This window comes from Sinocyclocheilus anshuiensis, unplaced genomic scaffold, assembly GCF_001515605.1.
Source record: "Sinocyclocheilus anshuiensis isolate Anshui unplaced genomic scaffold, SAMN03320099.WGS_v1.1 scaffold425, whole genome shotgun sequence".
Classification (NCBI taxonomy): domain Eukaryota; kingdom Metazoa; phylum Chordata; class Actinopteri; order Cypriniformes; family Cyprinidae; genus Sinocyclocheilus; species Sinocyclocheilus anshuiensis.
Genome location: NW_015537947.1, coordinates 559,171 through 580,751, shown reverse-complemented (window position 1 = coordinate 580,751; position 21,581 = coordinate 559,171). Strand labels below are relative to the sequence as shown.

The following is a 21,581-nucleotide window of genomic DNA, read 5'->3' as shown; positions in this document are numbered from 1 at the left end:
CCTGATGACTGTGAATGGTGTATAATTGGTCTTTAATGCTCTTTCTTTCTCCATGTCAGGCGTACGGGATGTCCGTCCTGCCACTGAACCTGATTAAAGGCACGCGCAGCATCCTGTACGAGCGGCTGGAGAACACTGAAGATATGGAGGAGGTGGAGCACCAGATAGACAAGCTCAAAGCCAAGGTCTCTGTGTGTGTGAATTGAATTCATATCGGAGCTCTGCTCACTTTATTTAAGATGAGCTGCTTGTCCGTTGCTGTCCTTGAGGTCAGTGGTTCTCAACTGGTGGGTCTCGACCCAAAATTGATCTGAGGATTGTCAACAGATGCAAATAAAGAATGCAATTTATATAATACTGTTCAAAAGTTTGGGATACTTTTAATACTTTTATTCAGCAAAGATGCATTAAACTGATCAAAAATGACAGTAAAGTACTGTTTTCAACATTGATAATAAGATAATAAATGTTTTTGAGCAGCAAATCAGCATATTAGAATGATTTCTGAAGGATCATGTGACTGAAGACTGGAGTAATGATGCTGAAAATTCAGCTTTGCATCGTAGGAATAAGCATTTTAAAATGTTAAAATAGAAAATAGTTATTTTAAATTATAATAGTATTTCACAATATTATTATGGATTTTACTGTATTTTTGTATCTAATAATTGCAGCCTGGGTGAGTGTAAGAGTCTTACTGACACCCAGATGTTTGGACAGTAGTGTAGTTAAGATAGTAAAATAAAAAGGCTTAAAAGGAAGGAGAAAACTCTTTCCATATCTTCCTATATGTTGGTGTCAAAGGTTGTACAGTGTTTTGGCAAAAATTAGGTAGAGGCCAACATGGTTAGGTTATATGACATCCTTTGTCTGCATAAACCATGAACAGAACTGCATAAGCTAAAGGAAAATATGACCCAGACCACACTAAATATTGGTTTACAAACAAACCTGTAGCTGTAACAGTATATCTTTTAATTGAATCACCAAATGCATAAATGTAAACAAGGATAAACAATGGTTTGTACCAGCTTCATCTTTTTGTGGTAGCTAATTTGCTGAAACCATACTCGTATTATAAAAACCAGTATGATGTATTTTTATGCAATAAGCAATTTTGTACTTTTTTCTTCAGTGTGCTGATGGGCGTCCTCTCTCTATGAGAGACCAGAGGAACCTCCAGGATCTTGACGCTAAACTACAGGTGTTGCATCGGCGGGGCCGTCACCTGGAGATCGCAGAGAGGACCTGCTGCAATAAAGTGGGCTCTGCTCTCCGTCCTATGAAGGTAGGTTGAGTTTTGCCTCAGATGAACTTTATTGACTTTCTACATGTGCCTTTTGCAGTTTCAACAACTCCTGATTGGCCACATTGATGTGGTTCTGTTTGTGACAGTTGTGCTGCGTGTTTTGCTTATAATCACAGAGGTCATGCAAAAAGAAATCCAATTTTCTATGATCTTTTTGAAATTACTTTTTTTTTTTTTTTTTTAGTTCAGTGTACTCTAAAAACATTTTTTTTTATTTTTTAAACATCTCAAAGAGACCATCTATTGAAACTTAAGATGGCTGGTTATGAATTTGTACAACTTTCTGACAATTTAAAACATGCGAGCAGCCACATTTTCACATTCACTGTTCATTGTTCAGAAAGGGAATGCATGAACTGATCAAATGTAAACTTTCAAGACTATGTAAAAGTGTCTGCCAAATGCATAAATATAAATGTAAATTCTTGCATTAAAAATGGGGCTGGAGTTTATTTTAATAAGGTGGCACAAAATTGTTTTAATTCTTAGAGTGAGAGAAAGACTAAATTATGACAAACCTCTTCAAAAAAATAAAAAGCTGTTGACTGTAATAACACAATAAGTGTTCCTGCTCTTTATCAGAATGTTTTTCTGCATCTGAAATAACTTTTCTTTCTTTATACTGTTGTTGTTTTTTGTTAAGGTTAACTAATAGCCAAATAGCTATTTCGACATTGTTATAAATGTCGAGTTTAAATCAAGTTTAAAATTTAAATCTTGCCAGTTTAATAATCCGGTAATTTAATGGCTGCTACCATTTATTTAATGTAGGTTAATGTAATAATGGTAAATAAATTTAGATGCTGTCTGCAAACTCTCATTCAGGTCTGTTTGAATTTTTCTGTTTCACTTGTAAATACATTACATTATGGAAGTAAAATGGGTTGCAGGTGCTGTTTTATGTTTACTTTAAAACATTCCTTTGGTTTGGTAATAAAATCATTCTAAAGTTTCAGAACAGTTGCATAAAGTATGATTTACATAAATGTTTTATATATAAGCTTAGACTTATATATACTATATAACACTTACCATTTATATTCTTCTTTTCCCTTTTGATGTTTTTTCAAGCATTTTCGTCATCTTCCTAATTAATTGTTCCATTATGCCATTATCCTATCTTGAAAAGTCTATCAAGGGGGAGGTGTGAAGGAAATTAATTTTCATGGTGACTTTGATGTAACTCATACATTATGACTTCATTTGAATGCCAACACATATTCCCTAGAAAATCAAGAAAACCTTTGGGTTTTATCACCTTGGCACAGATTTGCCAAACTGAGCAACCACTTTGCTAGATGCATTATTTCACCTTATTGCTTTGCTTTCGTGCAGCTAATGAAGCCATTTTTTATTGAATATATAATATTTCTATTTATTTATTTTTCCAGCTCTTTTTCAATATGTGTGCTCATTGAGACCTTGGCCTTGTTAAAAGCCATATGCTAACATGCTCTATTACGACTTTTCTTTCTCCTATGGGACACAAAAAGTGATGATTAAAGAGTATCCTGCCTATTCATGTAAACTGAGGCTATTAAGCTTGAAAATAGCAAAATGTGGATGAGTAAATGATGACAGGATTTCCATTTTACAGAGAACTGTCCCTTTAAATATACATAGTGATGCACAAAATAGCTGTGATTGTCACAAACCTTCTGCACTCCTCTAGCCTATCTTTAAAATGTTTGTCGTCTTTCATACATTTGCTGTTATTCTTTGCATCGTTTCTTCTCCCAGCATGCTCTGCACCAAAGGGCTTCCTCGTTTCTGTCTTTAGCGGCCCACTAGCAGCAGACATGAACATGGCACTCTAATGATAGACTCCAGACTCTATTTATACCTAAACTAGGCTTGAGATTTACTAATTTTCCCATAAGAGCTTCGGGGGAAATGCATACTGAGAGGAATCTGTCTGCCAAATGGATCTTTCCATCAGTCACTGCACCTCGTTTACGCTGACATGATGCACTGCGCTTGTTTTAGCATTTGTCTTTGATTTACAGTGCAAATTTAACGATTTAGTGCAAAGGTTTTCAGAGCATTTAAATCTATCTGAGGTCAGCATCTCCTCTTCATATTCTCCAAGGGCCATTCTCAGGCTCGATTCACGCTCCCTGCTGCAAAGTCTCACGTTTACTTTGTTGTCACGAACACAACATGTGTACTGATATTCAGCATGTTTCCATGCGCCTTGCTGCAATAGCCAAAGGTGTTACGTAATAGAGTCGTGCGGCTGTAGAAAGTGAGTGGGTGGTGTGTTAACTGTTGCATGGGTGGTCCAATGGGGCGATTTGATACATGTGAGTCCCTGTTGATGAGTTTAGATAAATTCAGCTGGCAGCACAGACTAATAGATCGCACACATGAATGTGCGTACACATACACATGAACCCACACTTCTATTACCCTTTAATGTGGACCCGGCAGATGTGATTGATTCCATTAAGAGAGCAGGTTAATTGACCTAAATTCTGTATCAGATTGATTGATTAAGTTTGATTGATTTTAATTATTGTGTTTACCGTTTCATCTGCAGCGGAAATTGGTTCGGAAAATTGAAAGTGGTGAATTGGAGGTGCTTAGGTTTTTTAATGAGCCTCGAGAAGATGAAACACAACACTTACCATGCAAATTGCCCATATTTCCTCCCTTTGCGACAAGTAACGAGCACGCCGGATCTATACGTATAGTCGTCACGGTGGTTCGCTTGTAACTGTAGAGCTGTAGTAGATGTGCGCGCAGTTCCACACGTATCAAGAGGTTTGCACATTAGAACCCAGCAGACCCCGGGAATGACGGCAGTGGCAGGTGGTCGCGAGTCCAATTATAAAATGAAATAAACCTGTTTATGAAGCCTGTGCATGTGTGATACCTATAGAGACTCTCATTATCATTCAAAGGATATTAAAAAATCTCTCCCGTAATGCACTTTCAGACAGTGCCCTGATAAAGCAGCCCTTGGCAGAGCTCAGAGCAAGGACGATTATGGACCAGGCCAGTGTGACCAGGGGCTTCTGACTGCCAGGGGCCTTGAGCGGTCTGTTATAGCCAAAAATGGGGAAACAAGCCACTGCAGATGTAAAATTGATATAGATAAACAAACAGAGCCTGAAATTGTGCAAAATGTGAAATAAACAAAGAGATGAGAAAAGTTAACCATTTCTGTACCTTCCTCAAGGCAAATAAGCATCCTTAACACTTTATCAGCTTTGATGTTATATATTCATCGGTAAATTGTGTTCTATTTTGGAGATTGTGTTCTATTTTGTGGTACATTGTGTTCTATTTTGCTCTCTTTTGCATTTAAAGGCACCTTTACACCTTTGCTCTGTGCCCTGCTCAAAATTTAGTATAAATGCTGGATCAATTGACAGACTAAATTATGCTTGCTCAGACCCACCTCAGCTCCGAGTATCAAAGTATACAATTGTAATTGCTGTTTAAATGCATTTAAACCACCTCTGAGCAGCATTAAACAGTCTGTGTAAAGACACCTAAATGCCACTTCAGAAGTGCTTTTTACCGTTTAAATTTGGCATAATTTTGCCTCTAAAAATTGCCTCTTTATTTCTTTTATTTATGATATTTTTTCTACTTTTGTGGGCATGATGTTTGAGTAGATGGTTGTGGAAATGTCTTTGACAGTTGTGGTGGTCCACCAGGCCTCTCTAAGGGGAACAATAACACAGGAAAAAACATGTTGACATGTAACCTCATGTAGGTACCTTCCTAAAGGAACTTAAAACAGGCACACATGAGTTTAGGTAGCTGTGTTTATGCTCTATATTGAAGGCTGTGGTTTTGTTGTGTAGCTGACGGCATGCTGAATAATGAATTGCTTGATGCTGTAACTTTTGTTATTAATGTACTCCTTTCTGTAAAGTTAAAGCTCTGGCTGTCACGGTTATTACAGCTATAACTGCAAGCGTTTATTATTGGTGTTACAGCAACAGCTTGAGACATAAATTCCTAATATACTCTTACAATAGCTCCAGCTGTGTTTTTAACCACAAAGCGTATTTCTAGCATCACTAATAACTCGCAGTCATTCGTTTGAATTAGTTATAGATTATGTCTCGAAGGAGGATTCACGCTCATTTACAAATCTATGTTCTCGCTACAGTTCACAATCTGTCATATTGTTCTTGAGGGAAATGTGTGTCTAATGCGTATGTCACTTGCTTTTGTGAATGTTCGTTAGGAGTCAGAGTTGGTATTAGCATTGTTTGGTCTAAACATTTCTAGTTATGTAATTATTGCATAAAACAATGTTAGCATAAATGTGGAATATGTATTCTGTATTTTTATAGAGGAGCTGCTCTCAAAATAGATAGATAGATAGATAGATAGATAGATAGATAGATAGAGTGATGTGTCCATCTTTTATGTCTCTATAAAGTATTTTCCGCTTGTTCTAAATTTGTTTTTTCTTCTTTTTTTTTTCTTTTTGCCACCTCTTTTCCTTTGTTTTGTGAAAATCTGGAGTGATTACTGCACACGTCAGGGTTTTGTTTACTCCCTCAAGTCAAGTCAAGCAGACGTGAGCTCCGGGAGGCCAGTCAAAGGCAGCCGTTCAGTCTGGCATATTGGTTTTGTTTTGCTTTGTGGGTTGTGAGTGTTTGCGTCTCCGTCTTTGTTCATTTACTCTTTTCTCTGCAGTTCAGTCTGTTCCTTATTTAGAGAGCTTGTGACCATGTCGTCCATATTACTCTTGGCGACTGTGTCAGTCTGAGGTGGGTCGCACCATATGGCCATGTGTAAAAAAACAACTCGACCTCTGGGTTAGACATGATGGACCAATAGGGAGTTTCAGTCCTCTGCACAAACATTTGGTGCTGAAGTGTATATTTTTGTTTGCTCTGTGTGCATTTAATTTATTTAATACACGAGTTTCACAATTTGAGTTGAATTACTGAAATAAATGAACTTTTCCACGACATTCTAATTTATTGAGATGCACCTGTATATGTGTGTTCGTAAATTAGTGTTGAGGAGTTACTAAGCAGTATTGAATCAGTTCGTTCAGGCATTCAAACGAACCGCTTCAACAGAATCAATTCACTGATTAATTTAAAGGTACAGTTCCTCCTAAAATGAAAATTCTGTAATTTTACTCACTCCCATTTCGCACTAATCCCGCATTTCTTTCTTCTAAATTTTTGAAGAACATTCAGGCAACTCTTTTCAGCATTATGAAAGTAAATGAGGACTGGGGCCGTCAAGCTCCACAATGACTAAAAACACAATAAAAGTATCATCAAAGTCATCCATATGAATCATGCACTATAGCTAATCTATACTTTCTGTGAGGAACTATCCTATATCTTTATATGACTTCAGACGACTTGGAATATAGCTAGTGCATAAGTCATGTGGACTAGTTTTATGGTAATTTTATGCCTTTTGTGAAGCTTTTCCATTTTTCTGCTCTTTTCTCATTCAGTATAATTGCATGGAAACAAGCAACCAGTTCATTATTCATTATTCATAGTGGAAGAAAAAAATTCAGTTTAGAATGGATCAGTAAATTATGATTAGTTTTTTTGTTTGTTTTTTTTGTTTGCATCACTTATTTTGTAGCATAATGAAAGTTTAGTTAAAAATGTCTGTTTGCCATTGTTATTTTCAATTAATTTCATCAATCAAAAGTAACATTAAAGACTTTTACATTGTTACAACAAATTTCCATTTGAAATAAATGCTGTTCTTTCTATTCATTAAATACGTATCAAGGTTTCCACAAAAATATTAAGCAGCACATTTTATTTTTTAATCTGTCATGGTTTTTTTTTTTTTTTGCATATTTTCTATGGTTGTGCTTTGCAATTTTGGGATATTCCACTAGTTTTTAAAATAAAGTTACTAAACTTTTAAAGTAGTTTGTCCAACACTTTTGTAACTTTTCCTCTTTTTTTTGTCTTGTCAGATCTTGCTCGGGGTCTTCTTCATCCTGGTGGCCCTTTTGTTCTTCATCACCTTGTTTATTTCCAAGTAAGTTCCATCAACCTGTGCAAAATATCACTTTGATAGCAGACTCTACCCCATTTAAATAATTTTTCTTACATACACACGTTCACATTTTACCAACAAATGACTCACCGCGTTGAAATGCACAGAAAGAATGGCATCCCCTCAGAGCACAGTGCATTTGAGGGACACTTTGATTCAGTGCTGGAGTAACCATAAATCTGTTGTTATTGTACACACACATTCATCAACACCTGCAGCGCTGTAAATTGGCTCACACTTACAATAATCTACCATCATTCTATAGCAGACCATGGAGAACTGTAGTTAATGATGTTTTTAATTCATTCTCTTATGTGATGATGTTGTTAAATGTGTTTGTCTTGTTGCAGTCTGGATAAGGCTTTACATTCAGCTGGTATCAGCACTGGATTTATCATCTTTGGGACCAAACTAATCAACCCTCTTAATGAGCTACTGCTGGCACTGCAACCGGTGAGCAGCATTATTTTTTTCTTTTGTCTCAGAATCACGTTACGTTTGTGTCCTCGACATGAGTGCTAGTGACAGTTGTGTGCAACCAGAGTTGTGTAATGACGCGGGAGGATAATGTACCAGAAATGGAAAGCATTGTTCGCTTTGGCTTTACTACAAAACTTAGTAGCAGAATAGCACTTGCTTGCGCCTGTCACAAGAGATGTGAAGAATGCGATCTGCTCACCGTAGACAATTTCTGCCAAGACAAGCAGCATTATTCTCTAATTGGCAAGTGCACACTGTCAATCAAAAGTTTGGACACACCTACTCGTTCCATATTTTTGCTATTTTTAATGTTTCTTCATATTTGAATGAAAAACTATAAAATAGCAAAAATTCAAGCATGATAATTATGTAGTGGCCAATAAATGTTAAATAAACTTCACGAAGGGCATCATGAGATGCTTTTAAAGCAGTATTGAAGAGTTTCACATATGTGCCTTTGTTGGCTGCTTTTCTTCTTCAACTTTTTAATGTTTAATAATAACTAAGTTTTCCAACAAAAAATAATTTAAAACTTTGTTTTCTAAAGAAATTCATACACTACCGTTTTCACTTTCTTCTGAAAGTATTCAAGCAAAAGCTGGCAGATCAAAAGGTTTTTACCATCATGAAAAACAAATTTACTCAAACATTTTTGGCCGGCAGTGTACATCATCAATATCAGTTTACTACCTCTAATTAGGCTGTATTGCTTAAGTGTAAAACATTCTCAAAGAATAAATTCGTATTAGGTAGATTTGAATGTAGAATCGATTTGTGTAGACAGTGAAGCCCAACATAATTTTTCAACATATTCTTGACTCACTCTTCTTTACAGGTTAAAATTGGAACCGTACCCTCATGTTTTTGTGCTACTTAAAGAAATCAGCACCATTTAGATATGCATTTCACTGGGTCTGACTAAACATTCACCTCAATCAGATTTTAAGCTCATTTCAAGGCCGTGTGTCTGAGATTCATAATGCTTGACAGTTGTAGTTTCAGGTTCATTTGTGTTTGCATTTATGTATCTTAGCTGCTCAAAAGAAACCAGGAAATGTGATGACACTGCACCGCAATCTGCAAGTATGACAATGTCCAAATCCTTGAAATAAAATAAAAGACACTGAACAGTTTATCACTCTGTCTGTAGTCTGTGGCCGCTTGCCACATAAAAAGATGTGATGACCTCTGAATTAAGCGCTATTTATGAATCAGAAATAAGTGTGCTTTTCATCATTTAGTGCTTTTGGAAGAGATTTCAAATCCTTCAATATACTTCAAGTAGCACAGTGATCAGTTTCCATGTGCTTGAATAAAATATGATCACTTGTTTCACTCGCTAATTAAGATGGCTTGATTAAACCAAATTGTTCAGAAATCCAGACCATTGATTTCTGCAATTAGGCCAAGTGAAAAGGGAAAAAGAAAAGTAATTTGCAAAAGGATAAGACATGCAGGCCGGAGAATTATTGCTCATGCTTCCAGAAACATTTCTAATTTGTACTTCATGATGTCACTGACCATTTTCCGTCTGCGATGTGAGGCCAACAGGTAAGTTCAGTGTGTGTTTTGCTCATTTCAGCTCAAGTGGAGTTATGGAGGACAAGCTGCCAACAGAAGAGGCATTGCTGTTTCTACGAGCCAACAGCTCTTCCAGGAACAGGATCATTTAATTTTTCAAAGATCATTTTTAGCTTGACTTTCAAACAGTTCTGCCATGTGCTTCCCGTGGCTCTTTTGAGATGAAATGCATTTAAAATAGTCAGGATTGCTGAAAGATCACCTCAGAGTTGTGGAGCAATACATCTCTAGCACAGGAGTGACAGTATTTTAGGCCACCGCTGAAAGTGAGAGTGTATATATATATATCTCTTTTGTGCCTCCAGCATTGTGTGGTTTGTGAAACATGCATCACTTACTCTGAAAACCACTCTGGTACACAAAGAAAAAGGCAGTGAAAGTGGACAACACTGTCATGGCCTTCCAGCCATCTTCATTGTCAGGGTAATGGTTCTTTTAGTTGACACTCAGGCCTGAAAAGTGTGTGTTGTGTGGAGATGAATAAGAGACTGCATAGTAGCCCTGGTGAATGGCTGAAATAGATCAAGTTGTCGTCCAAAACTGGTTGATTTTTCTCTTCTTTCTTCAGGTTTTCCCACTGGACTATGTTCTTATCACCATCATCACCATGTACTTTGTCTTCACTTCCATGGCTGGGATCCGTAACATGGGGATTTGGTTCTTCTGGATACGGGTGAGACACAACAGTCAACCCACCCCCCAATCCCCATATTTCATTCATCTGCTTTATTAAGCATTTTTATGCCGGCATGAGTGTTGTTGTACTGAATTTTAATGATCAAATTTGGCCATTTAGTTTGTCTAGGCAAAATTTAAGTACACTGAGACTGCAAAAACTTCCTCTTTCTTTCTGACAGTTTTTTTTTTAAATACTATTTTATAAGTTATATGCTGATTTGTGTTTATATATAAATTCAGTTCATAATATATATTTTATATAATACATATTTACATTAAAAAATAATACTTTTCATTACAAAAAATAACAACAGTAATTTCCCTTTTTTTCTACTAGATTTTTTAAAAACAATTTCATATAATATATCAACAATAAATATGGTGTATATTAAACCTTATACAGTACTTGTCAAAAGTTTGAAAAAATTCTTTTATGCTCACCAAGGCTGCATTTATGTGCTCGAAATACAATAAAAACTGTAATATTGTGAAATAGTTTTACAATTTAAAATAACTTTTCTATTTTAATATATTTAAAAATGTAATTTGTTCCTTTGATGCAAACCTGAATTTTCAGCATCATTACTTAAGTCTTGTCACATGATCCTTCAGAATTAATTCTAATGTGCTGATTTGCTGTACTGTATATAAAAACTGAAACAAAATACTGATACACTGTGTAAAACAATAAATATTTAATTTATTAATAACAATTAATTTCAATAATACTTGGTTTTTCATTACAAATCCAACATAAAATATTGGGCAAGGATTGTGTAGCAGACTTTAGTAATGTACCGAGGCACCTGGCTTAGGAAAATTACTTTGAAGAATTCTGATTATTAATTTCAGCAATTTTACCTTGTGCCATAATTACACCTTTTACTTGGAAAAATGTTTTGACCCTCTGTTTTGAAAGATTCCATTATTGCAGTTCTGCTATATCTATCCTTGTTTTTGTTGCTCTTAATGCAACATTATTTGTATAGAGCATTTCTGCGGTTCAGAGTACTGTACACTCGTAGTACTTGGTCGTATGAGAAATATAAGGATGTTTTTGTTTCTTTTTGTGCAGCTGTATAAAATCAGGCCTCAGAGAACCCGACCGCAGGCCCTCCTCTTCCTCTGCATGATCCTCCTCCTCATCGTTCTCCACACCAGCTACATGATCTACAGTCTGGCCCCGCAATACGTCATGTACGGCAGCCAGAAATACCTGCTGCAGGTGAGATGTGGGTTTGTTTGTGTAACAGTCAATCCCCTGTGCTGCACGCCATCAGGATTACAGGATTACAACTGTCGTATTCTGAGCAAACAGGGCCCACGCTGGTGACATAAGTATGTAATGATCAACCCTTTACAAAGCAAGTGTTTGAAAGCCTTTCAAAACCTTCTCTCCCGACTCCCTTCAAAACCCATTAAAGGCCTTCCTGCATCTGCTATGTATTTCTTTTTGCTTCTTCGAAGGTCTGTACATTCATATGAGGTTTGACCTGATCATATTAAGTGTGAAAACTTGCCTGCATGTTTTTAACTGTGAATCTATACATCTTGCCATATGTAGCCTAGCAACTGCTGATCAACTTTTGGCACAAAATCTGGTCAGGTTATTCTAGCCAAGAAGCACCCACTTAGACAGGAAGAGACCTTCAGACCTAGATGTGATGCCTTTGAATACACTTTTTTCATGTTTTTATGTGCTAAATTATACCACAGTAATAGAATATGAAGGAAAAAAACTCATCAGAAAGTTAGATAAAGCCTTCCAATCTAGGTTGACCTGGCAGTTTCAGTCAGCGCTTGCCATTTTTATGCACACAATGCATCAGGTGGTCACTGAACAGACTGTGAACGATCCATGGGAGACTGTGGCTGAAACTGACAAACTCTTCATCAATCAAATATGATTTCTCTTCACTTTCTGGAAGGGCAGTCATTCTGAATCTGTCCAGTGGTGCATTTTATCCCATTTGATTACATCCTAAATTTATGCTGCCTTTACGTAAATACAAGCTCAAATGAAGAGTAATTTGCTGTGAGGCTGACAAGCTGTCAGAAGTCTGATGGGGCAAATCGTCTGCTAAGGACAGAGAAGGAAGAACAGCTCGCGGCAAGATCAAACCTGTTCTACTCAGTAAACATCACAGCATGTGTTGAAATCTGACCAATTACATCCATCCTTCGCCCCTCTGCAGCGTTGGATGTAAATACTGGAATAAGCATAAATGAAATACATGTTTTGCAGGGTTGTGCGCCATGCAGAATTGAATTGAGGATGTTTTTTTAAATTCCAATTAAATTTCTGAATTGGAATTGATGTAGCGAACAGGATACAGAATTGGAATTTAAATTGGAATGGTAGGAAGAGTAATTTACCGAAGCGCAGTTCCAAGAAATTTATAGAACAGTAATTTTTAGTAGCTAAAAATGTAAACAGTAGTTTGCATTAGATTTGGATTTGTGATGAAAAATAAAATATTATTTTAGCTAATATTAAATTTGTATTATTTAATTTTATTAAATATTTATTTATTTATTAAATTGTTATTTTTAGAAATATTTCATATTTTATTATTTGTATTATTTATATATCTTGTTTCAATTTTGGCACACACAGTGAGAAATTTTTTTTAGGGAAAGTCAATTTTATGCTCATAAGAGTCCTCAAAGAAGAAATATCAGTCACTGAAACATCTGCAATAATATAATAAAAAATATATATTGTGTAAATAGCACATATAAATATAAGTATATTAATACTAGATAAATAAATCCTGCATAATACAACAAGGACACTGTGTATTAAGAAAGTAAATAGAGTCACTTTTAAATTCGTGCAATAGTAAATGGTGAAAAAGTGGAGACTTTCAGTATGAATCTGATTTTTATATAATTAAAAATAATTATTAGACTCATAATTACACCTAGATAGCTCATATATTTACTTTTAACAATTAGGTTTACTCATTTCATCATCCAGCATAAACAGCAATGCATTATCTCTAATTCAAACTGTAATTGTATTTCTGAACACTTTCCCATAATGTAATAACCCAAAAAGCTTATGAGTCAGTCTGCCTCTTATAATTAGTACGTGTCAAATAAAATTATGCAGAATGAGTCAGTCACAACTTTTTTTTTTGCTTTGCTTTGTTATCAATATTCTTGTAAGAGAGAAATATAAATGTTGTTTATACTCACTCTAGTCTGTGTTGTGTTAGCACTAGTTTACTGAAGGAAATTATGTCAGTTGGGTTCAATTATGAATCAAGTCTTTAAAATGACTAAACTGTGCTCAACTGCTTATTAGGTGAACATAAAAAAAAGACAAATATCATATCTGCTGTTACAGTGGTAATGTCCTTACATATACTTATGTAAAAAACTAAAGCATATTTCTTATGTTTAACTTGCATGCATTTAGAGTCCTGTTCCATAGATCAGATTGGGCTTATTGGTTTTTTTTTTTTTTTGTCCCCAGACCCCGCTGCCCACAGCAGACCCATCACAAGGCAATTACTCCACTGCCATCACTAAGATATGTGACGCAGACGCTCCTGAAGGTAAGACTGTCATTCTTTATCACCCACAGAATGACCGACTTCAGTGGATAATGCTTCACATTCCATAAGGAATGGTTGGCGAGGAGTTTTAAAGAGGTTATATGGAAAATATATAATGGAAAGTGTTTTTTCTTGTATATTTGAAGATTAGATTTTTTTTGCCTGCAAAGAAGCCAGTAATAACAGAGGTCATTTACATACGGAGGTGTTAAATGTACAGTAGCAAAAACAGTGCAGGTTCTGAGGTGCATTTTTCGTGCAAGAAATCTTTACTCTTTACTAGCATTGTATAGTAAGTTGACTTCAGGAAAAAGTATTAGCTATTTAAAGGGTCTTTGGCTGTGGAGCGCAACTGTGAATGCCCACATTTTTCACACTTGGTTCATATTGTTCCCATTCATTTTCTTCATTGTGATTAAAAAAAAAAAAAATCAGTAAAGCCATGAACTAAACCAACCAACTCTGAGATGAATGACCACAATACAAACCTGAAAAGGACAAAAGATATAGTACTGTTCAAAAGTTTGGGGCCAGTAATGTTCAAAAAGTTTGTGGTCTTTTTTTGAAAGAAATTAATACTTTTATTCAGCAAGGATATATAAAATTAATCAAAAGTAGCTGTAACCTCTTTATGTATTTGTTTATATTTCAAAATTTCAGATAAATGCTGTTCTTTTGAACTGTTTATAAAATAATCTCCTTTGGTTTTCACTAAAATATTGCAGCACAACTGTTTTCAACATTGATAATAACAAGAAATGTTTATTGAGCACAAATCAACACATTAGAATGATTTCTGAAGGATCATGGGAAACTGAAGACTGCAGTAAGGGCTGCTGAAAATTCAGCTTTGACATCTTATGAATAAATTAAAAATATTTAAAAATAATTGAAAATAATTCAAATAAAAATGTTTTAAAATAATTTTTAGAGTATATTAAAATAGAAAACTGTTGTTTTAAATTGTAAAAATATTTCACAATATTACTATTTTTACTGTATTTTTGATGAAATAAGTGCAGACTTGATAGCATAAGAGACTTTTTAAGAAATCTTACTGACCCCAAACTTTTGAAAAGTGGTGTATATGCCTGTGTACTTTATCTAAACATTGTGAATTTCGCAACTGAATCAAAACTCATAAAACTCTAATGCATAAATATAAAAGCAGTATATTAAGTTTATTGCAAAATTTGTATTCATTTATTTATATTCAAGTAGTTTGAGAGGCTCAGTTACATCATTCTCAGTGCTTCATGGGAGGGAATCTCTTTTGCAACGATTTACGTTTTCATGGTACCAGCAATTGGTGTCTTCAGAATTATGGGTAGTTTAGTTCTTCACTGGGAATTTTGCAATTAAACTCGACTGAAATCACACTTACAGGCACATATATCACCCATTAACAACCTCAGAGCTCATAGTAGGTCTGTTTTGAAAGGTTTATGTTATTGTTGAGCATCAGTTTCTCTATGGAGAAAATGAACAGGATTTTTACTTCTGCTCTATTCTCACCCATTATATATGCAACAAACTGATATTTACTTGTTCTTTTCTGAACTGTTTGTTCTCTCGATTACAGTGCTGGCCATGCAGATACAAGTTTGACTATATATCAGTCACTCCCCGATCCAAACAGTTCTAAATATTTATTTGTATGTCAGTTATGAAGAGATGAGCAGAGTACTCCGTAAATAGAATGAAATGGATTTAGCAGAGGACAGTATGAAGAAGCAGTAGCTATTAATGATGCTAGATGTGAGATGAAATCTTAAACCAGCAGGAGACAGACTCAGAATCTGAATAGGAGATCAAAATTGTTTCAGGTGTGACGGACCATTGCTTTTTTGTACAGCTGTATCTGAATGTATCTAAGTGTTTGGTTTTGTGTGCTCAGTCAATGAGGAAAGACTGTAAATAGTTTTGATAATACAAAGATATGAAGTTAGATGTCGTGCCTACAGAACATAACCCTTGCAGCTTTTCTCTGTGTTCATTACGAAAGGGTGAGACGGCAAATAGTAGTCTGTCGGAGGGAGATCTACATTAATTAAAATGCTGTAAAATTAGTGGTTTAAACCAGCAAAAGTGTTAATTACAATCTATAAGGTTAATTGCCACCATACATTTGCGGTTAATTGCAGATAGATCTGTGTGTTTTGAGTGCACAGTGCACAAGGAGGAATCTAGTTCAACATAAATACTGCACTCAGAGACTTTATTCTCATGATGGCAGAAGAGAAAAAAGGCGGCTTAAAATACTGAATGATGTTGGGATTTACTGTAAAAGCTTTGATTTAGTGTTTTAACAGCATGATATCGTGCTCTGCATTGTGATGAGTGATTTTAAGCTCTATAACATCTAGTTAATTTAATACCAGGTCTGTCTCAGTGTGTTTTTGACACTTTTTTATCAGATCAACTTCAAAACCTGGGAAATAGAGCTATAAGTTATTCCGTGATGTCACGGTGGATTCGGATCGGATTGGTTATAGTTTTGATATACTGGCATCCAGCCTGAGTGTGCAGCCATGATACTGTTTTCTATCCAGAGGAGGGCACTCCGATATTACATTCCAGTCTCATTGGAGGATATTGGAATAATAATGAAATCAAAGATATTAATATGCAATTGGATCAGTGAACCAAGAAGAAGTGGCCAATCTTCCTTAATGTCCTTAAGACGTGTCCCCCATCAGCTCTAACCTTTCTTAAAATACACCTCTCTATGCTGGGCTAAATTCCACCTGCTAATTGCTTCTCACTCTCTTCAGGTCCTCGGATTGTTCCAGAATATCAGACTGACAGGCTAAGAAATTCTTCTGCTCTCCATTTTTATAGGCTGCTATTAAAAATGCAGGTCATGTTAGAGCTGACTTCAGCCGCAAAGTGACCGTATTAGCTAGATAGTTTACTTTTTGTGAAGAAAATGCTCAAAACTCACTCTCATAGTGTTAGGGGTGTTCTAAGGTGTTCTGAATGGTTTTAGGTGTGTTTCTATGCTGTTGCTAGGGTGTTCTAGGTGGTTGCTAATGTGTTCTGAATGTTTTTTTGCATGTTTATATGAGATTGCTGGGGTTGTTGTTACGCACTTGCTAAGGTGCTCTGATTGGTTTTAGCATGTTTCTGTACTGATTCCTAAGTAGTTGCTAGGTTGATTGCTACATGAATGCTGACGCGTTTTTTTTTTTCTTTTTACTAGCATGTTTCTATGCTGTTGCTAAGGTGTTCTTGGTGTTTGCTAAGGTTAATTGTTTTTGGCATGTTTCTATGCTGTTGATAGAGTGTTCTAGGCGGTTGCTAAGGTGAATTGATTTTGGCATGTTTCTGTGCTGTTGCTAGGGCATTCTAGGTCATTGCTAAGGTGTTTTAAATGTTTTTTGGCATGTTTTTGTGCTGTTGCTAGGATGTTCTAAGTGGTTGCTAAGGTGAATTGTTTTTGGCATGGTTCTATGCTGTTGCCAGCATGTTCTAGGTGGTTGCTAAGGTCAATTGCTTTTGGAATGTTTCTGTGCAGTTGCTAGGGTGTTCTAGGTGGTTGCTAAGGTGAATTGTTTTTGCCATGTTTCTGTGTTGTTGCTAGGGTGTTCTAGGCTTTTACTAAGATGAAATGTTTCGGCATGTTTTTTCGCTGTTGCTAGGGTGTTCCAGGCTGTTGCTAAGGTCAAATGTGTCTGGCATGTTTCTGTGTTGTTGCTATGATGTTCTATGTGGTTTCTAAGCTAAATTGTTTTTGGAATGTTTCTACACTGTTGCTAAGGTGTTTTAGGCGGATGCTTAGGTGAATGGTTTTCGGCATGATTATTCTGTTGCTAGGGTGTTCTAGGTGGCTGCTAAGGTCAATTGTTTTTAGCATGTTTCTATGCTGTTGCTAGGGTATTCTAGGCAGTTACTACACAGTTGCTGCTGTGCAGTGTTCTGAATGGTTAGTATATTTCTGCGCTGTCATGGCTCAGGTCCCTTCAGTGTAAGTAAATGCCACTCATTTTATCACCTGCCAGGTAAAAAGAAAAAGTCAGATTGCTCTGAACAGTAATAGCACACCTCTTCTCAACAAGCCACATGATTTGAAGTATCATTCAAGTTCACAGCACAACCGCTGCGAGTTGTACACGCTGTTCAAATCCCTAACCTTAGCTATGAGCAACAGTAACCATGATGTTTTCCTTAGCAAATACCTCTAATAACAAGATGACAGAAAAATCCGAACAAAAAAAAAAACAGTAGAAGTCGGTTGGTTGTGTTGCATTAGTTTGTGCCTGCGTGAACGCTTCCCCATATGCCTCCTTCAAACAATGCTCTGTATCATAACCCAATTAAGTCTTTCAAAGCCAAAATGAGGCGCTGTCTCGCACAATGGAGGATAAATCTGTGCAACAGAAGTTGCTCTGCGGGTCACCCGAAATTGATCCATCTCCAGTTGACTCGCACTTTAGAACCAGCATAGTTTTAAGCCGTCTGCTTGCCAACCAGCACAGCCTCCCAATCTGTTTGTGTGGGTTTTGGCCTTTTCCCATCTGAGGTCAGTCAACAGAGCCCAAGTCATTGTGTTTCTGCCACCTACCCGTCATCAGCAAAATGCCTCATTACTGTTTTCAGATAGAACAGTGCAAGACAAGCTGTACACCGTCCATTAGCACGGGACTCTCCATCGCTTCACAGCAATGCTTCAGAAGCATTTGAAATTGTCCTCGATATTAGCTCATTTTATCTTAACAAAGTTTCCTCTACTGTTGTTTGAATCCATTAGGCATGCTGAGTGGAATTAAAAGCTCTCAGCAGTTTGTTTGTGGTACAACTTAATGGACAAAAATGCTTATTATTTAGTTGTTGGTTTTTTTTACATTTCTGAATCATCTCTCTTCATCTTTCTCCAGATGGCGTATCGCAACAAATATTTGACTGTTCCTGTGGTTGCCTCTGATATTGAGACTCTCGCCTTATTATCGGGGGTTTGATTTCTGTGATTGGAGTCGCTCTAGCTGAGAGGCAGCAGTTTTTCACCCCGAATGATTTCTCAGATCGTTGCAGTGAAGTCAGATTTGTTGTCTTTGTTCTGGATAATAGGAACAGGCTAACGTTTTTTTTTTCCGCAGCTGAGTCCAAAAAGGGACTGTTTTTGATCCGCTTGATGCCGAGAGCTGGTCAGCTTGGTCGAGGAAGTCAGTGTAAACGATTGTTATTGTTGACATGATTTATGGCTGTATAATGTCCTGCAGAGGTCATTCACATGACCATCATTCAAAAGCCACTCAGATGAAAGACAGTCCAGTTGTAACAAATGAAATCTGCTTGATATATTTGGGCTACTGTATGAATTAGTGTTCACTGAGTTCATGTTAATCATATACATATGATGGCTGGCACTTTCAACAAATATGGAATGGTTTGATCTCCTTTTTAAATGTTTTAAATCATTCTTTAAATGTAATTTAAATCATTTTTTAAATGTTAGATATGTTTAAGAAACTATTTATCTGTATCTTACATTTTGCACACCTGTCACTGCACAATTTCCCTTGTTGCAAAAAAATGTAGCATTCGTTCATCATGGTCAACCTTCAACCCTGTTATTGTAAGAAATTAATGTAATTTTTTTTTATTTTATTTATTGGAAATGTATATTCACCCTTTATCCATTCTGCCAACTACATTTTTATTTGTATTAATTAATTATTATTATTATTATTATTATTTTTTTTTTTTACAAATGTTTAAAATATTTAATTTTGCGTTATTATATTATATTATATTATATTATTAATGTTGAGTAGTTTTGCTTTCCATGTGGCTTATCCAACTGATTATATGTAGTCCGGATTACATAATCAGATTCCAAAAATTAAATGCTTGTAATTAGGTGATATTATGCTTTAAAATATTTATAATCAGACTATAGTTACTTTTCCATTGCTTACATGATTACATAATGTTCTCAACATTGCAATAAGTTATTCATAAAATAATTTTTTCAACACTTTAAATTTTAAAGGGGCCACAGAACATTAGCAAATAAAATATTTCATTTTAGTAAGTGTCTTATTTTGAATGGTTTTATTTTGAATTTATTAATTGTTTTTATTTAACAATTTAAGATTTAACTATTAGCTCTTCATCAATTTATAAACCCCCACAGTTCTTTTACGAGCACCAGTTTGCAAAACCCAAATGCAATGTAATGTTTAATGCACTTCATGTAGTCGATTACAAAGAATGGAGTAAATTTTCTTTCTCTTTTGTTGTTTTTATATTTATATTGTTTATATTGTTTTTTATTTTTATATCAATACGATACAAGATTATCCTGTTCAGATCAATTTGATAAACAAGTTAGGTCAAAAGTAATCAAAAAGTAATCAGATTGCATTACCTAAAATTTGCATTTTGCCTAAAGGCTGTGCATCACCTGCATTTAAAAAAAAATAGTTTCAGACTCTTTTTTTGTGTGCCTGCAACAAAATTCAGCTCATTTTTGCCCCAGTGGTTTGGATGCTGATGGTCATAGTGTTTAATATGATGCTCATGAACACAAAAGTTTCCCTTGTTGAGCTCTTTTTTTTTGTCTTAAAGAGAAATGAAGGCCTTCTCCTTTCCTCTTTTAAAGAGTAATAAATGACAAAAAGCATGTTAAAACAGAGTGCCTCAAGTAGCCGCTTAATTATTGTAATTGAATGAGTAATCAATTCAGCCCTTTCCCCAATTCTCTCCAGACTCTACTCTCAGGATATCGACTGTCACTTTGAGACTCTTGATGAGATGCTGAGCTTCCTGGCCCTACGTCTGTTCGTCCTCTCGTACCTGTTGACCTGCAGCAAAAACCCGTCCTGCCAGCTGGCCTGTAGATGAAAGAATTGAATAATATCGACTTTTTCTCGCTCACTCTTCTTTTGTCGCCATTTTTCATCTGCAGTCCTCTCGCTCTGCCAGATCTTTCCCTCTTGTGCTGCAACCCGAGTCTTCTTATCACTCTGGAAGCTGCTCTGTCTTGCGTAACAGCCATTGCACAACCAAGCGTGAGTGGGAGGAAGTGTCAAGCAGGGAGAACACATGCGACAGGGAGGGCGCAGTATCCAACCGAGAGCATCTCTCCCCGCAGGGCCCGACCCATGCTCTCGAACCCCTCCACTCTCACGCCTCAAGTCGACAGAGCAAGAGGCGCGAGTCCTGCTTCACAGAGCACAGCTTTGATTGGCAATAATACCGGGATTGGGTTGTCCTTCAAGCTCCTGCAGGAAGTGCTTTGGGTTTGAGTGATGGAGAGTGTCAATTAGTGCCGGGCGGTATGATGGGATATACCGTGCGACGGCAGAAATGTCATCTGGTAGAGATTGTGCTGTGAGGTGGTAGATACTGTATATTTGTGTTGCTAGTTGTGTGCAGGACTGCTTTACGTTATTTTAGCTTGAGAGTGAGATACGGATAAATGTGAAAATACTGAGCATGACATATCCTAAACAAGTCAGAACGTGGTAGAACTTGTTATTATGGGGTGTTGTATTGAGAGTTTAGTTGCGCATGGTTGCTATAGCTACGTTGCGGCTTGACACATTTTTATAGACTCCAGTTCATGTACAGTCACAGATGTATGTGGGTCAAAGACATTAAGATGGCCGCATCAAAAGAAATTTAAATAAAAAAGTGATTTTATGTCCATAGAAAGCACATTAAATGTAAGTAAAGTGTCAACTTTTAAGGTTTCAAATAAGTTTTTGGAGAATAAAATGTCAAAATTTGGTTTAAATAATATGACATTGTCATTCAGTGTAACACAATATTTATGTAAAAATTCAAACAACATGCTTATTCTGACTTGTACATATTAAAATATATAAAAGAATAAGGGAGTGTATTAAATTTTATTGTGTTTTAAATGAGTAAAAAATTCTTACTGACCAATGGGCAAAACCTAGGATAGTGGCAAATTTAAAAAATGTAAAATTACAACTAATTAGTATTTG

At 36.0% G+C, this 21,581-nt stretch overlaps 1 protein-coding gene across 1 annotated transcript in view; it reads left to right on the top strand.

The window, feature by feature from the left end:
- Window positions 1-21,581, top strand: part of LOC107664263 (probable lysosomal cobalamin transporter) — a 101,600-nt gene that overhangs the window by 63,023 nt on the left and 16,996 nt on the right. The window contains exons 8-14 of the mRNA XM_016454792.1: window positions 60-185; window positions 1,136-1,288; window positions 7,239-7,303; window positions 7,672-7,774; window positions 9,951-10,055; window positions 11,136-11,285; window positions 13,542-13,623. Of these exons, the coding sequence (XP_016310278.1) occupies window positions 60-185; window positions 1,136-1,288; window positions 7,239-7,303; window positions 7,672-7,774; window positions 9,951-10,055; window positions 11,136-11,285; window positions 13,542-13,623 (784 nt within the window). The remainder of the gene's footprint in view (window positions 1-59; window positions 186-1,135; window positions 1,289-7,238; window positions 7,304-7,671; window positions 7,775-9,950; window positions 10,056-11,135; window positions 11,286-13,541; window positions 13,624-21,581) is intronic.